The 20,282-nt window shown below is 41.7% G+C and overlaps 2 protein-coding genes across 3 annotated transcripts in view; one reads left to right on the top strand and one right to left on the bottom strand.

The window, feature by feature from the left end:
• LOC146563205 (protein mono-ADP-ribosyltransferase PARP14-like) overlaps nucleotides 1-6,850 on the bottom strand; it is a 32,657-nt gene extending 25,807 nt beyond the window's left edge. The window contains exons 1-5 of one of the 2 annotated variants that reach the window (XM_085295618.1): nucleotides 6,608-6,850; nucleotides 5,874-5,956; nucleotides 1,653-1,680; nucleotides 1,215-1,283; nucleotides 219-392 (exon numbers count right to left, since the gene is read on the bottom strand). In XM_085295618.1, coding sequence (XP_085151744.1) covers nucleotides 219-392; nucleotides 1,215-1,283; nucleotides 1,653-1,680; nucleotides 5,874-5,956; nucleotides 6,608-6,791 — 538 coding nt within the window. In that variant the 5' untranslated portion in view covers nucleotides 6,792-6,850. The remainder of the gene's footprint in view (nucleotides 1-218; nucleotides 393-1,214; nucleotides 1,284-1,652; nucleotides 1,681-5,873; nucleotides 5,957-6,607) is intronic. The other variant, XM_085295617.1, reaches the window with a different exon arrangement.
• Nucleotides 6,851-15,155: 8,305 nt separating this feature from the next.
• On the top strand, nucleotides 15,156-18,911 carry LOC146563204 (phospholipase A and acyltransferase 2-like). The gene is made up of 6 exons (XM_085295663.1): nucleotides 15,156-15,195; nucleotides 16,099-16,169; nucleotides 16,564-16,580; nucleotides 16,696-16,804; nucleotides 16,977-17,230; nucleotides 17,798-18,911. Exons 2-6 carry the CDS (start codon nucleotides 16,148-16,150, stop codon nucleotides 17,876-17,878), a joined length of 483 nt encoding a protein of 160 aa, XP_085151789.1. The 5' UTR covers nucleotides 15,156-15,195; nucleotides 16,099-16,147; the 3' UTR covers nucleotides 17,879-18,911.
• The last annotated feature ends 1,371 nt before the right edge of the window (nucleotides 18,912-20,282 follow it).

Genomic DNA, 20,282 nt, shown 5'->3' with positions numbered 1-20,282 from the left:
TCAAGTTTTGTAAAAACGTATATTAAAATAATTATTCAGTTATTATTTTATAGTTTTATTGATTTGCTGTAAATATGGACAAATCTGCACAATTTATCTGAGTGCTGCATAAAGAGAGTTTTAAATGTAAAATCAGAATCAAAGGTTTTAACAAAGTAGATCTGGGATGCCTGCCCTGTAGTGTAGTGTGTGGGAGGAAAAGTCCAGGTGTGTCCTACCTGCAGGGCTTTTGAATGTGACCACGGTGCTGTTGGATTCCCAGATGTTCTCCATGCTGTAGCCGTTCTCATCCAACCCGGAGATGTTCTCCACCAGCATGGAGAGCAGATCTGTGGACATGTTGTCTGTGACGTTTTCCAAAACCACCGCACAGCTCTGAGACGACTCTGAGTCTGAGAGAAACACGAGTCAGAAACAGCCCATCAGTGTTGGAGGAAAATGATTCTTGATTCCAGGCTGGTGTTCCCTAAAACTTTCCTTCATAGATTCAGAGAATTTGAGACTAATCAGATCTGTCTTTGTTCACTTAAGACTGAAATCACGTGTCCGTTTCCATAACACTAGGGTGTAAGTGCTTATTATTTATTTCTAATAAAAATATTTTAATTGTGAGTCATTCACACCGCTGAGTAAACCTCTTTCACACAACGACTACAGGCGTCAACCTGCGACACTGAGAGTCTGTGACGACCAGGTGAGCCGCATGAGTACAGTGCAGGTCCACTGTGTGCAGTAGTGAGCCGACCTCTGAAGAGGGGGATCCACTCCATCAGGACCACATCTTCATGAACAAGAACTCATCAATAAGACCTGAGAGTCTCATGAACACTGACATTACATAATATAGTAACAAAGTCACCCCCCTGTCTCGATGCATTTCTCTATCCTGACTATTATATCTGCACACACAGCACATTTACTCCACACTGTGAACATCGGCACACATGCTGCTGCTCTGTTCACACGTGCTCACAACTGGACTTCACACTGGTTTTAATACATTTACTGTGTCACTCAGACATTTAGCTCATGCTAATGTTCACTGCAGTGCATGTGTGACCACAGCTTTTAACAGCAGAGGAATCCAGTGGAATTAAAACAAAGTGTCACATACAGAAATATTACATTTGAACCAGCTCCAGCTTTGATGAGGCACTGTGGCACAGTTTTCACAAGTTACTGTCACAACATTTGTTCCATCAGTTTGTTTTTACCCTCTTTGTTGGCAGCAGCAGCTCCACTTCCAGGTTCAGCCGGAGGCTTCTTTGAGTCTGTCGATGAGTCTGAGAATCAAGAGGATCCAGTTTGTCCAGTTTAGAGTAATGATCAGCAAACAGGAACACATCGAACCACAGGCGCTCAGAGAAAAGCTCAGATGAAGCTTGAACACATCAAACTGATTTAAAGTTGATCTTATTGTTTTTCTTCATAAAAACGATGAATAATCAGTCAAATCAGAACATGTTTAACAAACGTATCTGACATCATGACAAATCATGATGTGAATGTGCTTCAACTTAAATAAAGTCCAGTAAAATCTCCCTTCAGTACCACAAACAATCACTGCAGCTCATTTTACACAAAGAAGCTAAAAAAACTAAATAAACTGTGATGATAAAAACTGAGGAGATAAGCTGAGGAGGAGGATTTACCTGAGACATCATCGCTGCTTGTTGGGCTCTGAGAAAAAACAAAAATAAGATTTAATCTAAAGAAAAAATCTGCAATCAGTTTAATGAGTATTTCAAAGAGTTTTGGTCAAGAAAAGAACAACATTAACCAAAATCAACACAAAGTTGACCAAAGCACTGCAAATCAAATGTTTGACCTCCTGCTGGCTCACAAAGTCAGAACATCGATCAGTCCTGCCGATGGTTCGCATGAGAATGACGTCAACTTTGTGATCAAAAGTTTAATCAAAAGTTTTTATCAAGCATCTGTGTAGGACTGGACCTCTTTAGGCTTGTAAAGATGTTTCGCCCTCATCGAGAGGCCTCTGAGAAGAAGGTTTGAGGAGCCATCTGTGCCCACTGTGGATGGAGCTGCTGAATCAGGACTCCAGCTATCAGCCACCTGCAGTCCAACCCCACACTCACACATTTGTTCAGGTGATCCCAGTAAGTCATATAAAGGTGGGGTTGGTACATCGAGAGTGTTAACGACCCTCAGACCATCTCCACTGGAGACAGCCCGCACTAGGGGTTATTTACACTCCACCAGCTGATTTAGAAATGAAGAAGCTTTGTGGATAAGAGGAGAAACGTCTCCACAGACCTGAAGTTTGTGTTGTGAAGTCGCTGTCTTTGTGTGACACACTTTGTGATGTGAAATTATTTTACCTGAGAGATGCAGGAACAAAAGAAATATGAGTGTTTTTGTCTCTTCAGCAGGAAGTGACAGCATTAGCGGATCACCGGCTGAGACTCTGTCACAGTCCTGGCTGTGTCTCAGCACGGCAGTAGCTGTAAGTAATCTGGGCGCTACAGCTTTAAGCAGCTGCGCGCTCCTGCGGACGGTGATCACTTTCTGGCACAACATCTGGAGCTAAGGGGGCAAAACAATCGGTGCTGCTGTTTGACTGAGGAAGAATAAAGTAGTCGTGGTAAACCAATCACATGACCACTTCAAGATGACAAAGCAACAAGGTGACATATACCAGTTTATAAACTGTGCTGATAGGACATGTAAAACCAGAGTCATGATAAACAACATATGGAGGGTTTTCAAGTCAATAGCTTGATATGAATTATATTATCATCACACTAACCTCAACTGCGTCCTTTCCTCTGATAACTTCCTGCATTGTTCTCCCTGATTTGTAATAACTTTTGGCAGTCTATAAAACTGCAAATGTTTTTCACAGTCTGACCGATTGGTACAGCCCAAAACACGTGCATGTCCGTGCTTTGTTTAACTCCAGTATCTCCAATATGGCGATTTCCAGTTTGATGAGATGCCGTGAAAACCCACTATACGCGTGTTTTTCCCTCAATAGTTTCGTCACGTTTACTGTCTAAGGACAGCGCAGCGAGCACTCTCTGCTTATGAGCAACAAACAAACAAACAAACAAAAAAACAAGCCATTCGTGTTGGTAGAAAAATGCACCATGTCGACCAATCAAAAATGACATTTGTTTGTTTAGGAAGAGAGAGCGAGCAAGACAGCAGAAAGAGAGAGAGAGTGTTTTGAGACGTGAGAGATTTGTGAGGTTTAGTGTGTTCTGAGTGTGTACTTAGTGTGTAGTGTTGTGGATAGTTGTATGTTGTGTGTCAGAACAAAGAGGTGACTGCTGTCTCCAGGTATCAGGCTGGGATGTTCTCCTATAAAGTGGACACAAATAATTTGTGTGGCATCTTATTAGATGCAGAACAGCTGATTGTTCTGTAAATAGTTTGAAATTGTTATTAAAGAAAAAGGGTAAAAGTTAAATGGCTGCAAATAACTTTGTTGTTTGCAAAACTTGAGCATATGATTTTAAAATTTATTTAAATTTATATTTGCATTGAAAGTTATGAAATATGATCATTAAACATGTTTGTGGTTGTTACAGTAAAAATATGACTTTTTCTACTCTGATTTTATGTTTTTTGTCTGATTTTAGATCAGTTGTGTTAGTACAGTTTGTCAAAATGAAAACATGACTGTAAATTCAGACACGTGAGGTTGTGCTGATGAGACCAAACAAGACAAATAAACAGTTTTTAAAGGTGAAATGTGGAGGAAACATCAAAGTAGTCAAAAATGGCCGACTATACCCTGGACCCCAGAGGGTTAAACTTTTATTTTAAAGTAACGCAATAGTTACTTTTCAAGTAATTAATTACTTTTAAAATCTTGTAACTCAGTTAGTAACTCAATTACATTTTGAAGAAGTAACTAGTAGCTATAATTATTTACTTTTTCAAAGTAACTTTCCCAACACTGCTTATATATTGTGTGTTCTTTGCTCGTGACTGGTCCGTCTGTGTCACCGCTGCACGTCTTCCCCGTGTTGCCTCAGCGTCGCCTCCGTCAGCTTTCCCCGTGTTTCCCGGTTCCTCATCCCTCAGGTTGTGTTTATGCTTAGCTTTCGTCGGTGTAGGTTTGCTTAGTTTTCTCTGTTCCACCTGTTTGCAGTATTGATCGGCTGTAAAAACTCACTTTCTGTCCAACACGTTCTCCTGCATCCGTGTCTGCATTTGGGTCCTTATTCTTCTATAATTCCACATGTCTGACAGAAACATGTCTGATTACGACCATCTGACCTGTGTGACTGTGAAACTTCATTCTTTTATTCCCAGCTTCAGTGTTTTTCACCAGGCTGTCCACCTTTAAAACCTGCATCTGTATCTGAGACTCTCTGGTTTAAATTTGGGAAACTTTGAACACAGCAGATCGTGCTTCTCTTTTAATCCACGACAGCTTTCCTTCACCTCATGTTTCTCCAAAAATCCAGGAAGGTGATTTTAGGAAAAGAAGAAAGGACATTACATCATAACTGTGATTTTTCTTTAAAGAGTCCAGTGTTGACATATTTTAGTCATATTTGGTGACACTGTGGCAGTGAAGGACCCGACGACAGCAGCGTTGAACTTTTTAAACGTCTTTTCTTTTCTAACTTTCCGGCTGCTTCCTCCCCTCCCAGCAACAGCTTTAACAGGTCAGATATGATTGGATGATGAGGTCAGGTGTGTGAGTCAGACTCCCCTGACACCACACCCTGAAGCCACTGCTCCACCCCTCCCCTGCAGCTCGCAAGCCACACCCCACCACAGTGATTGTTATATAACACTTTAGTGCTCAAACACTAACAGCGCTTTATACAGCACGCCTTGTTTATCCTTTCATACTGTCAGAGCTTTCTCTCTGACACTCACAGTCTGATGGAGAACTACGTCAGGTTAGCACCCTGGCCAAGGATATCAGGCGGGGATCAAACGGATGTGAGAAGTGTAAACTGGGAGGTTTGGAGGTTAAGCTGTGATTTCACTGCCTTATAAACGTGAAGAGAACGTATCATCATCATGTCAGCCAGGCTGGTTATTGCTGGAGTTCAGAGGAGCCACGCCCGGTCACACAGCAGCAAAACACACAAACAGCAACGAGGAGGAGAAGCTGCAAGTGGAAGTCAGGCTCCTGCTGCCGTCACACAGCCAGGAGTTTATTTCCACCCATGAAGAAAACACCTTTACAACCTGCCACACAGACTGAAGCTCACCCTCTCGTAAGGACAGCTGATCCCTCCTCCGTGCTGTTATTAAGACTCTTTGGACTGATCAGCACTGAAACAGGAATCCAGGTTTCTTTAATAAATCACTCGCTGCATCACAAACATGAAGCCACTTCAGTGACTCCATGATTATCGATGCTTCTGGAATAAAAATCTGCCAAATAGTTAACTGAAGTTTCACTTACAAAAATAGGGGAAACTATTTTTGCCCCTAAATTAACCCTAAAATAAATCTGATCAGAGAACCAGTGGAAATATTCACCTTCCTTTAATAACTGCTTCGTCCTTTTCTGCGGGACGTTTGTGTTAAACTATTATTTTCCTGTGAAATGAAACTCTGGAGCTGTGAATCTGTTTGTGTCCTGAGCTGATAAGAAGCTCAGCAGCCATAAAACTCCTGCGTGGATTATTTTACAGTCAGTACCTGATGTTTCCAGATCTCTGATCAGCTCAGAATCAGAGGACCGAGACTGATGTCACAGTTTTCTGTTTTTAAAGAACTAACTGTGATATTTGTATAAAGGGAGGTGCTCAGTGATTAGTCATAAAAACCTAAAGGTGCTTGGTCCAAAGAGCTGAACCCAGAGCAGTGACAGTGAGCAGCAAACAGGAAGCTCTGAGTGATGAAAAACATCCACATGAAACATCTAAAACTGGACTTACTGCTTCTGAGCTCAGCCGCAACTGGATGGTTTTACTGTCCAGGATGATCTCATGATTCTTCCTCGCGAGGACTCGCTCTCTCACTGAAATCACACACACACACACACACACACACACTTTTAATGATCAGCTGTTTGTAAGAGAGTAAGAAACTAATCCCTCCCTGCTTCCACTTCCTGTGAATAAAAGCCTGCTTCCTGTCATGTTTTGGTGACAGCTGCTGAGTATCAAAGCCACACAGAGTCCTGGTGTGGAATCATTTTCATGATTTAAATACACGTTTCTAAAAGTGATGAAGGCTCCACGCACGAAGCATGGAAATAAAACCCTCCAGGAGCTCCGCACTGAAGACCAGAGGAGCTGTGCCTCAACAACAGGAAGGAGTGGCACTGGAGGGGGAAGTGCATGCCGGGAAATCATCGCAGAGGCTCTGGGTGTTTATTAACCAGCTTCAATAACCGGACAGATGTGACAGTATGAAGAATTTCATATTTTAAAGCTGATGTAAGTCAGCTGCTCTCTGAAACTTTCCTCTCTGAGCTGAAAGGTTAAAAACATGAAGTTTTGAGATCCTTCAAAGCTTTGTGGCCAAACTTTCTCTGCAGTCTGTCCGGTCACAGTGAGACTCTCAGACCTGTCTGTTCCATCATTACACTCGCAGGTCTCCGTCTGTCGGTGTTTTTAATTATTAAATGATTTATTTTACTATCTGAACCACGATGAAGCGCACTCACCCTCCGGTGAGCTGAAGTAAACGGCCGCCCTCGGGGCTCCTTCCTCCGCCTCCACCCGGCAGTCTCCTCCGCTCGACTTCTTCTTGCTCTGGAAGTAAATGTGCAGTTTGTTCTTCAGGGCTTTGGTCTGAGCCGGAGTCCAGTCCCCCTCCACGGTCACAGGCGGACACTCGGATCCCTCCATGCTGCCGTCCGCTCACACACACGGACACACACACACTGACAGCCGAACACTTCAAACTAAACTTTACTTTCACTTTCGTTTCTTCACAAAGAGCAAGAACTCCGGAGCCTGACTCACTGTTTATTCTGACACACGAAACTTAACTGTACAAACACGTTTCTTTAACCAGTCGTTCCTTACGTTCAGAATCATTTTACTCTTTTGGGATGAAACTCAAATATTGTTTAAGGCCTTTTGTAATGTTTGAAATCATAAACACGCAGAGAGAAAACCCAGTAAAGAAATGCACGAATACATTTATAGATAAAATACTAGAAACCACAGAAAACGCCGCATTTATTGAAGCGAGGCTGTAAATGCAGAGTAAATATTATAAACCTGATAATCAGCGCTGTTAATGTGTAACATGCTTTAAAAGACAAACAAAATCTACAGTAATAATTAAAAAAATGATTTTTTTTGAGGTGACATAATTAAAAGTGAGCATCAGCAGTTTCAATGTAAACTAACATTTTAGATTTAATTATGTTTCATTATTTTAAATGTGTTGTAAAGGGAAGTTTACGTGTATTGTTTCAAGTACATTTTGTTTTTCTCTATAAACCTGTTAGAGCCGAATACCGCCCCCTGGTGGACACAGCTGCACATTGCGGTGGGTTTTGTTTTGAAATTGCAGAAAGCGAAAGCTGAACATTTAGAAAGATGACCCTCTGTCTCATGACCTTTCGTTCAGCAATCAGCTGATATATTTTCCGTCACCTGACAGAGAGATTACATGTTTGAATTTTACTTCTGACTTTACTTTCTGCAAAATGATCCAAAAACAGGAAGTTAACTAATGACCTATAATAAACATGCATTAGAAGTCTGTCATAGGAGATCATGTGACATTTACAATAAACAAAATTCATTTCACAACATTAACGACGATGCAGGAAAAGTTATTTTATTGATTTCAAGTCTTTTTGCTGTAAATGAGCTCAAACTGTTGAATGTTTCAGAAATCCACACAAGAACTTTTACAGGTCAGTTCCTGAATCTAAGACGCAAAAATATTTTTCTGACCACATGAGACGATTCAGGCTTCATAGGCCGCTTTGTTTTCACCTGCAGAGGAACGAGAACCGTGGTGAGCATCAGGAGGAGGAAGAACCACTTCAACCAAAACAGATTCAAATATTTGTGCTGCTGTTTAAAATGACTGCTGCCTTGGTGCAGGTGTAGGACACCTGCAGGTACCTGGTCCTTTGAGGCATATCCAGCAAACAGGACGTGACAGACATCTGGTTCCCACAGCTGTACAAAGAGTTCAGTTTGATGATCTGATCTGTGATCAGATTTATGTTCAGTTGAAATGATTGACACGTCTCTCTGTGACTACACTACCCATGATTCTTAGCTGCTCTTAGCTGCATGATTCTTGTGCTGTGCATTAAGAGGGCAATGAGATATTTGAATCATAACTGAGGGGAAAGAGGAATTTTCATATTTCCTGTTTTATTGGGGGAGTCGTGATGTTTTCCAGAAAGGTGGAGCTGTGTGGAGCTGCCGACCACAAGTGGAGGATGGGGCTGTGGATTTAGTGACATGTTTGTAAGTGCTGCATTTCCACAGTGGAGCAGTCTCATAGCATCACCTCCAGTTACCACACCTGCTGCTGCACATACACACAAATAATGGTTTGGCCCCATTAACTGCTATTCATCGAGGACTGTCTCATTAGCGCCCCCTAGATGAACTGCAGCCAATTTCGTATGAATATTATTGACTGAAGGAATTGTCCATAAGTCAGAGTGAACAATCTGACTGTTATAAATGTAAACATCTCAAATTTCGAACGTTATTAAAGTTCAGTGAGGGATGTTTGTTAGGTTGTCGTTTACTCTGCCCTCAGAGGATTTAATGACTTCAAGTAAAATAATCATCTATAAGTCTAATACTCGGAGAGAGCTCCATCAGTCATGTGACATCGTCTACAACAAACACAAGGGCTCTCTGGAGACGACAGAATAAAGTTTCCTTACAGATCCTCCTCCACCTGAGACCAGGGGAGGGCAGCAGGTGCTGGGTCTGTCGCTAACACATCTGCAGAACAAGTGTGACAAAGCAGGACAGAGTTTCATTTCTTAATAATTTGTTGCAATTTAATTTCTTTACTTCAGCTTTGATACAGTAAACTGACAGTAGGGATTAATATGAATTAATGAATATTCGCCTCCGTCAATGCGCCCAGGGCGGCTGTGGCTGCAATGTAGCTGCCATCACCAGGGTGTGAATGTGTGCATGGCTGCATGTGTAAAGCACTTTGGGGTCCTTAGGGACTAGTAAGGCACTATATAAATACAGACCATTTACTAGTTACCAATATTTCTGTTAGTTATGTCACATTTGTTGGTCACATATGCTCCACAGGCATCACTTAAAGGACTGCACTGATCATCAAGTCAAGAGAATGCAGGGTTATTTATAAAATATGAAGTTCCATTTGTTACCTTAGCTCGTGGCTAAGATGGAGGTGATTTATAACGTCTTATTGTCCTGAGACTAAAAAACACGTTTCCAACCCTGTTATGATGTCTGGCATTACAGTTTCTTTAACCGTCCGATTCTGGGCAACCTCATCCCACTTTAGTGTTCCCATCATAATTCACCAGTTTTAGTAGCATAACAAACTTTGATCACCAAATTCAGTTCAGTGGGTCTTTCAGGGGGTTGTTCAGCCCCATTAACTCATTACATCACTTCCTATAAATGATGTAACAAGGTTGAGTAAAACACTCAAAATCCAATGAAAGAGGTGATCATCACTTTTATATGTTCAAGTGCACCGTGTGCAGGATTTCATAAAAGAGTCATACCTTCAGCATAATAATATTTCAGAGATGCAGAGTACATTCATCCAGACTTACTGTCATTTTCTTCGTACTTTGTGCCTCTCAGCCACCTGACAAAGTCTCTCCCTCAGAGCTGTGGTGGGGGCTGTCAGGACGTGAGGGCAAGAAGGGCCAATAATCCAGTGCTGAAGTTTTACACGTTCATTTGATTTCATCATTTGATTCATGTTGATCATCTGAACAGGTTTAGATCTCGATCAGGCGAAGCAATGAGTTGATCTAAAATGAGTGTTTTCATACCACAGTCCCACAAATACTCAACACAATGATGTTACCCTGTGGTTGACATAATACAGCTGTTGGTGCAACATATAACAGACAAATTTAGGTTCAAACAAAACAGCAAGATTTGATTTACTGTGGTGAAACTGATGTAATTCCACGCTACACCAGAAGGTGACACTGTGTGTTTGTGTCGGCACTAACCTTCTGAGCTTTGGTAGAAGGATTGAAAAAACAAGAGGCACCAGAACACAATCTGATGCATGGCCCTGTTCTACCTGCTAGCCAAGACGAAAGCAACAAAGGCATGTAGCAGAGGCTGAACAACTCATTCTTTAGAGATAATGGAGGTAAACATACACTCAATACTTACATTTGTTATGATGAAGACACTCGTAGACAAACACGTCTGGAAACTCCTCAAATATCAAGCAGAACATTTTTTATCTGGCACATCTGAAGGTGACCAGATTTATACTGTGAAAGCAAAATACTTGGAGTGATGCCTGCTATGCAGTTTTCCTCTCCATTAAAGCTTAGATAGATATAAATAGATAAGATAGATTAGATTGATACTTTATTGATCCAACACGTGAGAAATTCAAAAGTTAGAACAACATAAGTGTCGAAGAGAAAAACTAAAAAAGCTTAAATTTTAATTCTAAAGCCATTAAATTCCCTTTAGTCTATTTCTGTGAGTGGAAAACATTAAATGATAAAGACTCTGCATCTCAAGCTTATCTCATAATCGTTGCTGTATTTTTATTTCATTATACTCATAAACTGCTGATTCACACTGAGCCTGTCATAACTGCTGATAAATGTCTTGATTTGATGACGTTAGTCTCTGTCGTCAGGTGTCTTCCTCTCCCCCGACACACCCTTTGTCCCTGTTTGCATTCAGCTCTCCTTGGTTACTGTCAGGACTGTGCTTTTGTTCACTGGAGGCAAAAATGATGCAACATTAGTTTCTGGTGAGAACATTTAAGATAAATGTGAGCAAATACTGAATAATAACACTGTACAATAAAATGTGATGTACTTCTTAATTACATACGCTCATGTGTTGGTATAGTTTAATTCAAAGTGGTTTTAACATGTAGTGTGACCCTAATGTAACATTTATGGTGTTATCAGGGCTTTTCTTGATGATCCAGGTCTGGGAATAAAAAAATCTGAACACTACGATGGATCAGCACTCATCTTTGCAGAACTGCTGTAATTCAGCCACACTGCTGGGGTTTCTAACTCGGGCAGCATCTCAGTCTGATTTAAGTCTGGATCTCAACTCGGCCACTCCAAAAGCTTCATGGTTTTTTTTTGTTTTGTTTATATATTTATTTATTTTTTATTTATTTTTTTAGCCAATCAGAGTTGGGGAATTTTGTTTTGGATCGTTCTCCTGCTGCATAACCCAATTGGTCTTGAGTTTCAGGGCATGAATTGATGGGTGGACATCCTCCCATCTGCTGTCTGGGGGGGTTTAGATGTCATTTATCTGTCTAAAGTCCATAGAAACCAGAACATGAACCAGCTTCCATTTAGAGGCAGAATATTTGGAAGCTGACTATGATCCCAGAGTTGATCCTTGAGATGACAAACTGCCTGGAGAAGCAGCTGATTGTGACTTTATTATATATTTTCACAAAGTATTTCATCCATCTATCCATCGCCACGTCACAGCAGCAGCCTAAGCAGAGAAGCCCAGACCTCCCTAGCAAATCAAATGAACAGCAAGAAGTACATACACAGAACAGCAACACATAAAAGCAAAGCCCTGGGGTGTACAGCCTTAAGCACAGAGAAGAGAGCCACACAGAGAGGGACAGAAAGAAGGAGGGGTGTCCTCTGGTCCCTGAATTTATAGGGACCAGTAACCCTGCCCCGTGCTGCTGGGTAACTTTCCTCTTGTCCTCCAGCCAAAGACAGCAGGTGCACGTCTGTGTCTGCGTGCGCCTGTTTTTCCGTGTCTATATGTCAGCTTGGGTCTTAGACTCCGCCTCCCTGGGAACATCTCAGGCTCTCCGAGGTATGGAGGTCTATCTCCCCTCACCACACTCCCTGCTGGTGGCTGATGCCCTCAGACGTTGGTGTGTTGGTGGTTCTTGGTGTCTGGGGCTGGGCGCTCACGTATGTACCGACTCACTCCTGGTGGTCGATTGGCGGGGCCTGGATCCTGTGGCCCAGCTGGGCCCCTTCTGGGGGGTGGGGTGCCCTGCGGCCTCTAGGCCCGGTCCTTTCTGGCACAGCTGGCTGCCGGCAGAGCCCGCGGGCACGCCACTGTAACCCCCCTCTGGCCTCTGCTCCGTAGCTGCTGGGTGACCTCTCACTTGGGGCTCTCCTCAGCTCTCCCCAGGAGGGTGGCACGGTTGCCCCCCCTGGTGGTCCTCCTTTGGTCCTCATATTCTGTGGCCTGGATCTCCTCCATACCTGCTTCATGCCCTGGGGGACGGGGCTATAGCCCCCCACACTCCCTAGCAGATCATTACATGGAGAAACCTTTTGAATACAAGCGTGCTGATCCACACAGGTGTGCACAGACACAAGCTACACCTTTCTTGGCTGCTGCCTCAAAGCACATTGTGCGCTGTTGATCTTGCGTGCTGCACAATAAAATGTAATATTGAGTATCTACTGTTACCTACTGTGAGCTAGTTTATTGTGATGGTGCTGTTTTTATTATGTTGCTCTTTCTTATTTGTTTTTCTTTTTTTTCCTCCCCCCTTTCTCACCGTCTCTTCTCCCCTCCTCTATTTTTCTTTCTCTCTTTCTTTCATTCTTTCTCCCTGTCCTGTCCCACAGTCATGTCTGTCCTGTCTTTAAAAAACGAAAATAAAATAAATACATAATTATAATAAAGGTCAATCAAATGGACCAATATGGCAGGGCCATGATGATCCACTTGGTAAAATAAATCCACTTGGCATCTTTCTTGGCCTTCAGACAACAATTCTGATGGCTATAGATCCAAACGGGACAAAAAACCCAAACAAAACAAAAAGACAGCAGGTGCAGGGTTAGATAAAGGTCCTGGCCCGGGGCCAGTCAGGACTGTGGCTACCCTTTGCTTTGCCTTATCACAATAGGTCACGACACGGTCAAACATCGCACATTACCAAATTATTAAGTCTTACAACAAGCATTCAGCCAGTGGTCTAATCTTATACTATACATGTGAATAATACTTGACCTAACTACATAGGTTACATGCTTGTCTGTGTATACATGGTTACTTAAGGTGATTTTATTGTCACGTGTTACCGGAGCTGGAGAGTAAGTTATTCAGGAAAACTCTTCCTGGCATTAACAACCCTGTTACTGTAAAACCTTAATAAACAGTAGTGAGGGCAAAACGTCCTGTGCTTAAGAGTTACAGCATATACAGTAAAGTATATGTGTTCAGTGCAGATAGATATATAGTTATATAGATACACTTGTCACCCAAAACTCCACCACAGGATTGTATGGATTTTGGTGTAAAATGAACATTTTATTGTACAGGTTTTTTTTTTAATTATTTTGATTTATTTTTAGCATTGTTTGCTTATTCCTGCATTCCTCCTCTGGCAAGAAGCTGAATCTGTTTGGACCTGTTTAGTCTGTTTGTGCTGGGTTTCTGATTCTTGCTCCCCCCTTGTATTTAAAGAACCTCCTAGTAGGACATTTTGGTGCACCAGCTTTAGTGTGTACAAACATATGAGGATTGCCAGAGTGTTTTCAAAATTGTGGTTCATAACACATACTCCCGTATATATATGAGATAGTAAACTGTTACACAGCGTCCAAAAGTAGCAAATATAATAATATCTTCATATTAGATCATCTACTGGAATCAGGAGGTAATTATAAACACTGGCAATTAGATCCTCAATTTCTCACCAGGAAAACATTCTGCAAATACTTAGAAGAACAGATCAAGTTGTTTTTTTGAGACATGACCAAGACGATTTATCATCTCTTTTATTGTGGTAGACGTTTAAAGTGTATGTGAGAGGCTGTCTTTTCAGTCGTCTGAGAAAAAAACGTAATAATGCGAAACATATACAGTTGGAGGTTCAAATACCAAAGTTGGACTCTGCCAAACAAGCATCAGTACAGCTACACAGTAAAATATTGACTCTAAAGTACAAACTCAATAAATTGCTCTCAGATAAAATTTCCAGGACCTGTTAAGCAAACCTTGAATTTGGTGATAAGCTGCATAAATTACTGGCCAGGCATCTAAGAAAGAGAGAAAGTGGTCGGGGTCAGACTCAGGGTTGTTGATTAACTCTCATAAGGATATTGAGTCACTTCTGGCACTGCACTTCATTCTTCCTTCTTTTCCCTTTCAGTGGGTTCTCGTCACTCATGGAAAACTGGAAGTGAAACTATTCTTACTGTGGTTTTTCCCCACTTGGGTGCTGTGAACTGCTGTATGATCACCTGCTTTTACAGCGACTCTGACACCTTCCAGAAATAAACCGTGCAGAGCAGATTGTGTATCCAGTTTCATTTTTCCTTTTCAAAACCAAAAGCAAATATAGATGCTGGCCCCGCCCACCTGGTGGGTGTCTGGGAGGGGTGCGATCCTAAATGCTGCAACTGTGCATTAGAATAAAGAGGCACACAAGCTTGTTTACAGCTCTGACTGCAGGATTTATGAACAACACAAACTTATCAACCACTTCCAATGATAAGCAGCATGGCAGATGTTGATACACTGTCACAAAGGGCATGAACAACCTCAGCAACATGACAACTGAAGCACCACAGAGTGAATCTCATGGTTCACAGTCACCATTATAACAATATCTGTTCTTTGGCCACAGTAAACCACTTGTGCAAACATTTGCATCACCAAACACAATAAACTATAGACTCACAGTGAGTAACTAGTAAATAACCATTGATATAAATGCCATCACTGAAACATGGGAAGATTTCTTTAAAGATGAAAATCTCCCACAAATGTCCAGCAGTTAAAAGTAAGGAATGTTGGATTAATGTGAGTAGAAATAAAAAAAAATAGTGATTGATAAAAGATGTTTTTGTATGTTTTAACAACGTTAACAACGATGCATAACAAAAATAAAGGTTCACTGTGTGGATGATGTGCTGCATGAGTTGCTCATCAGGAAAACATGAGAAACACATTAAGTGCACAGGTATGTCTTTCAGTTTTGTTCTGCTGCACACTTTTATTTTCACTTTTACACTGACTGTGAGGATGGGCTGGGCCACATGTATATATAGCGCTTCACTCTGAGGACTCACAGCACTTCTCTCTGCAGCACTGACTTCAGCAGGTGAGTGGAAAGAAACTCAGACGTCTCTCTGCACATCACACAAACACAGCTTTATATTTGGTTTTACTTCAGATCAGCAACTTTCAAGTTTCAAGTCAAAGTTATAAGATTTCGCTGCTTAAATATAAAACATTACCAGGAACATGATAACTCATAAAGTTATTATAAAACACAGTAAAAGTGTGTTTGTTTTCAGGAGTTTCACAGTGATGATAAATGCTTTAGAAAGATTTACATTAAGTCTTAATAAGCTTTTTTGATAGTGGACATTAGTGGAGTTCAGGAACAGCCACCAATGTTTCATTCTCATATAAAATCTGCCGTCAGCTCATCTCCATCTCTGCATGTCGCTCCAGCTTCATCAGCTACTCTTCTTCTTATTTTGCTCTCAGTGGTTCTTGAGTGAGAAAACTTTGTTCTGTGGGAGGGGAAACTTTCTTTCCCTGCTTTTAAACTTTAGAATGATTAACTTCCTGTTTCATTCTTGAATGCATCAGTTTTGACTTCAGGATTTCAGCTGGTGAATAAATGAAGCCCACACTGAATTATTTGTCCTTAAATCACAGTGTGATGAAGCAGACGTTTCATTAGCCAGGGATGCTAATGAAGTGTGTGTAATGTAATGTACACGTCATTAATCCCTGTAGGGGAATTAGTCCTCTGCATTAGACCCATTCAGTCAGTGCAGCAGTGGGCAGCCACCGAGGTAGCACCCGGGGAGCAGTGAGTAGGGACGGTGCCTTGCTCAGAGGTACCTCAGAGTAGCCTTTCAGTGGATTCAAACCCCCAACCTTCCCATCATGGTGCGACCACTCTACGTACTGAGCTATGAAATTGTGTTTTTGTGTGCGAATGTGTGTAAAAGTGTTCCAGTTAAACTCAAAATGTTCTTTGTGTCACCAGGTCCATCAAACAGTTCAGTCCATCGTTTGTTTCTAAGTTCGGAGACATCATGGGATCATCATTGTCGTCTTGTGAGTCTGTAACTGTTTCTTAGTTTTCCAAGGATGTTGTCATTTCTCGTTTGCCACAATTTACTTTCATCATTTCTGAAAAAGACAGAGGAAACTACTTATGGCCAAAATATGGTTCAATTAATCCAATAAAATAAAAAGCAAAGCTTTTCTCTCTTTATGTTATATTTCCACTGTAGTGTCACTACACTATTAGAGCTTATGCCGAGTCAGACTGCACACACAACAGTTTGTTTACAAGTTGACTTCTTCTTTATTGGGATAACACAGAAGTAACACACACACATAACTGGGCGTGGTTCCCCCTACTGGCGATGGCTTGCATAGCACACAATAATTCTTGGTTCGTACATAACACTGTACTAAAATGGTTTTTGTATTTTTGTTTTTGCAGATGCCGGAGGGGATCAGGTAAGTCAGACCAGTCAGACATGAAGGCTGTGACATGTTACTGAGACTGGTTTTAAAAACAATTTAATTATTTAATTGAGGAATTTAATTTGTTTTCTTTTTTTTCCAATCCCAGGATGACAGGGAGCCAGAGCTCGGGGACTTGATTGAGATCTCCCGTGACAACTATGCGCACTGGGCTGTATACGTCGGTGCTGGCTTTGTTGTTCACTTTGTAAATCACTGTAAGTTTCAGTCTAACAGCCCACATTCATTCAGTGTAGTTTTCAGACCACAAACAATATGTTTGTAGACTTGACTGTTACAATGATCCACTTACCAGAAATGAATAGGTTTGCATTCAGTGTAGAAACTCTTTATGAGCCGTTTTTATTTTCCTCTGTTTCGCCCTGAAAGCTGGAGCTCCCAGCGGCGCTTCTGTCCAAGCTGCAAACGGCATTGTGCGGAAGGAGAAGATATGGAATGTGGTGAGAAAAGACAAGTGGAAAATCAACAACAGCATGGACAGGCAATACAAGCCACGCCCAGCTAATGCTATTGTGGAGGATGCTAAAGCGTTGGTGGGCAAAGAACTGCGATACGACCTTGTCTCATTTAACTGTGAGCACTTTGTCACAAAGCTGCGGTACGGTGTGGCCGAATCATGGCAGGTGGGTTAAACCGTGTTGCTGCTTTCAGGAAACAGTCTTTATGGAGCTGCTGTGAAAAAAATGAGATAAAAAGGCACCGATGTTAGTCTGCTGCTCATGGAAGAAGCAGCTTTACATTATTATTTCATTATTAGGACAAGTAACAAAACCAATAACAATCATTGCGGTGTGTGATATTCTGTCAACTAAAACCCGATCATACATGACACTGACGGCAATTAGTTATAATATTTAGACACACGAGGGTGAAGCACACAGAGAAATGGATTTACTGCAGTTAGAAGCTGATAACCAGCAGAGCTGTGAGGGGCTGCTGCTCAGATTTCAGCTGAGATTTTGAATTAAAACGTTTCTGACTGCTGACCAGAATTATTGATGCCATAATAATTTAAAGAAATAAAAATTCCCATAATCATAGTAATGACCAACAGCTGACAATGCTCGTGTACGTGTTCGTGTGTTTTTACTGATATCTCAGAGTTGTTGAAACTTTCAGTGGTGACTGACGACAATAATCTGCTCATAATGTTCCTGCAGAAAAACTAAACGACGTTTTTCCTCCTGCAGGTGGAAGAAGCAGCAGTCGGAGTCGTGGTTGGTGCAGGCGCCATCGCTCTGGCTGCATGTGCCGCTGTGGCACATAATTGACCTAGCTCATTTTGAATTCACCTGCTGATCCTGATTCCTGCTGTTCATTCATTTTAAACAAATCACTTTGAACAGTCTGGAGCTGCTGTTTTACACAAACACACACACATAGCTGTTAGCTGTTCCCAGGACCGCACTCTTCTGATCTCCGCTGTTGTTCCCGGGATCTTCTGGAGCCACTCGCCTAGCTTGGGAGTCACCACACCGAGTGCTCCGATCAACACGGGGACCACCGTCACCTCCACCCTCCACATCCTCTCGAGCTCTTCTCTGAGCCCTTGTTACTTCTCCAGCTTCTCGTGTTCCTTCTTCCTGATATTGCTGTCATTCAGAACCTCTACATCGATCACTACGGCCGTCTGCTTCTGCTTGTCTACCAAAAGAAGAAGATGACGAATTAAATAGTTGAAGCGTGTAGAGCATAGGTGTCAAACTCTGGCCTGCGGGCCAAATTTGGCCCACAGCCTAATTACATTTGGCCCACGAAGCCAAACCAAATGACTATCAGAGCTGGCCTGCTGGTATTATACAGCTAATATATATATTGTTTAGTATTAAGCTTTGCTTGTTCCATATTCAGTTTTTCAGCAAACTTGTTTGAGTCCATAAGAAAAGATTCATTCTTATATCTGGAGTAAGATTTTTTTTTTCTGTAAATATTAACATTAGCCCGCGACTTTGTTCCAGTTTTGAATTTTGGCCCACTCTGTATTTGAGTTTGACACCCCTGGTGTAGAATAAAATGCTGTATCGATGTATGATTAAAACATGACTTGTTAGTGTTTTGAGGTCAGTGAGACTAAGTGTCAAAAATCAAGGCTGTAAAAATTTTTTTGAACTTAAATCAAAGAGAAATGAGGCTGAGTGCAGCTGCACCACAATAACTGATGATCAGGTACATGATTCCCCAAATGCTTTATCTTAAATTTAAAAGAACTTGTCATCAAAATGTAATATTGACATGTGTCAGAATAGGATACACCTGTGTATAAAAGCTTTCAGTGATTTATGAATAAATACTGTCTGATAATAATTCACTGTTTTTTGTGTGACTATTGAAATACAGAGAAACCTACAAATGATTAACACAGATTTGTTTTCTTCAGATTTTCTATTTGCATAGAAGACAAAGAAGAGAGAAAACACACAGCCAGAGCTGAAGGTCTGTGAGCATCAATATTTCTGCACAGAACTGAGCCATGAGTCCATTTTCCAACAAAGAAATCCAGCGAGAGAGCGATGGCCAGCTAGCAGATGATCTCTGAGACTGAAGAAAAGACAACAAAGTCCAACTGAGTGTGATATTCTGGATTAGGCTCTTTGAAAAGATCAGGACAGAAGGACGTGGATAGGTGCCTTTATTGAACAGCAGGACATCACACACTAACTTGTTGTTTTCTTAGTGTGCAGAAACTACCCTTTTTCGTTGTTATATATTGGTCAACCAAGAACTAGCCCTGTAACAGGCACTTCTGTATTTTACCACTGGGGGGCAACAATCCACTCTATTACATTCCTCCCCTTTTAGATTTGTAATTGAAATAAGCAACCCTTTAAAGAATGTATTTCACTGCCCCCACCAAAAGAAATATTCTGTGGCCCTTACGAACAAAGAACAAATGTAGCCATTACTTTTATTATTAAACTGTTCACTTCTAAAATAACTGGCAGTAAATAGCTAAAACATAACTCTACATTTTCAAAGATTCAGTCTCTTTGGGGGAACTCTGCGTCTCTCTGGGTATCTGCGTTCCACAGATGGGCTTTGGGTGGTTTCTGGGGTGGATACTGGTGGTTCATCGGTTGTCTGTTTAGGTGGTTCAGGAGGTAAGGGGTGTGATGTTAAAATCCCAGGTGGAGTTGGTGGTATCTCTGGAAAAACACCGTCCATAATCACTTCTGGCCGTCCCTCCGAAACCGGTGAAAATATAACTGGGGGTTTTTCCACAGTTTGTCTCCATGGTAACAGGTGGTCCACATGTATTGTGCGTGTTCTCTGTCCCTCTTGTATCAGGTAAGTAACACTTCCCATTTTCTTCAGAACCGTTCCCTGAGTCCATTTTGTTTCCCCCCCCTGAAGTTTCGGATACGCACAGCGTCTCCCTCCGAAAAAACACGAACAGGTTGGGTTTTGTAATCATGGTGTCGCTTCTGCTCAGACTGTTTCTGTTCAATGTGTCTGCTTAGTTCAGGTTTCAGCAGGCTGAAGCAAGTCCGGATCTGACGTTTCAGGAACAACTCTGCTGGTGTACGACCCGTCACAGTGTGCGGTGTACTGCGATACATGATAAGGAAGTTTGCCAAACGATGACTGAGTGGCAATGTGGCCTTACCATCTGCTTCCAGCACATTTTTCATCAGGGATCGTTTCAGGATTTGTACTGACCTCTCTGCTGCCCCGTTT

This window comes from Mchenga conophoros, linkage group LG12 (assembly GCF_057382185.1).
Source record: "Mchenga conophoros isolate Kocher_MC1m ecotype Shallow Benthic linkage group LG12, M_conophoros_male_GT1.1, whole genome shotgun sequence".
In the NCBI taxonomy this organism is placed as follows: Eukaryota; Metazoa; Chordata; class Actinopteri; order Cichliformes; family Cichlidae; genus Mchenga; species Mchenga conophoros.
The sequence above is the reverse complement of the archived record's forward strand: the minus strand, read 5'-3'. Positions and strand labels throughout refer to the sequence as shown.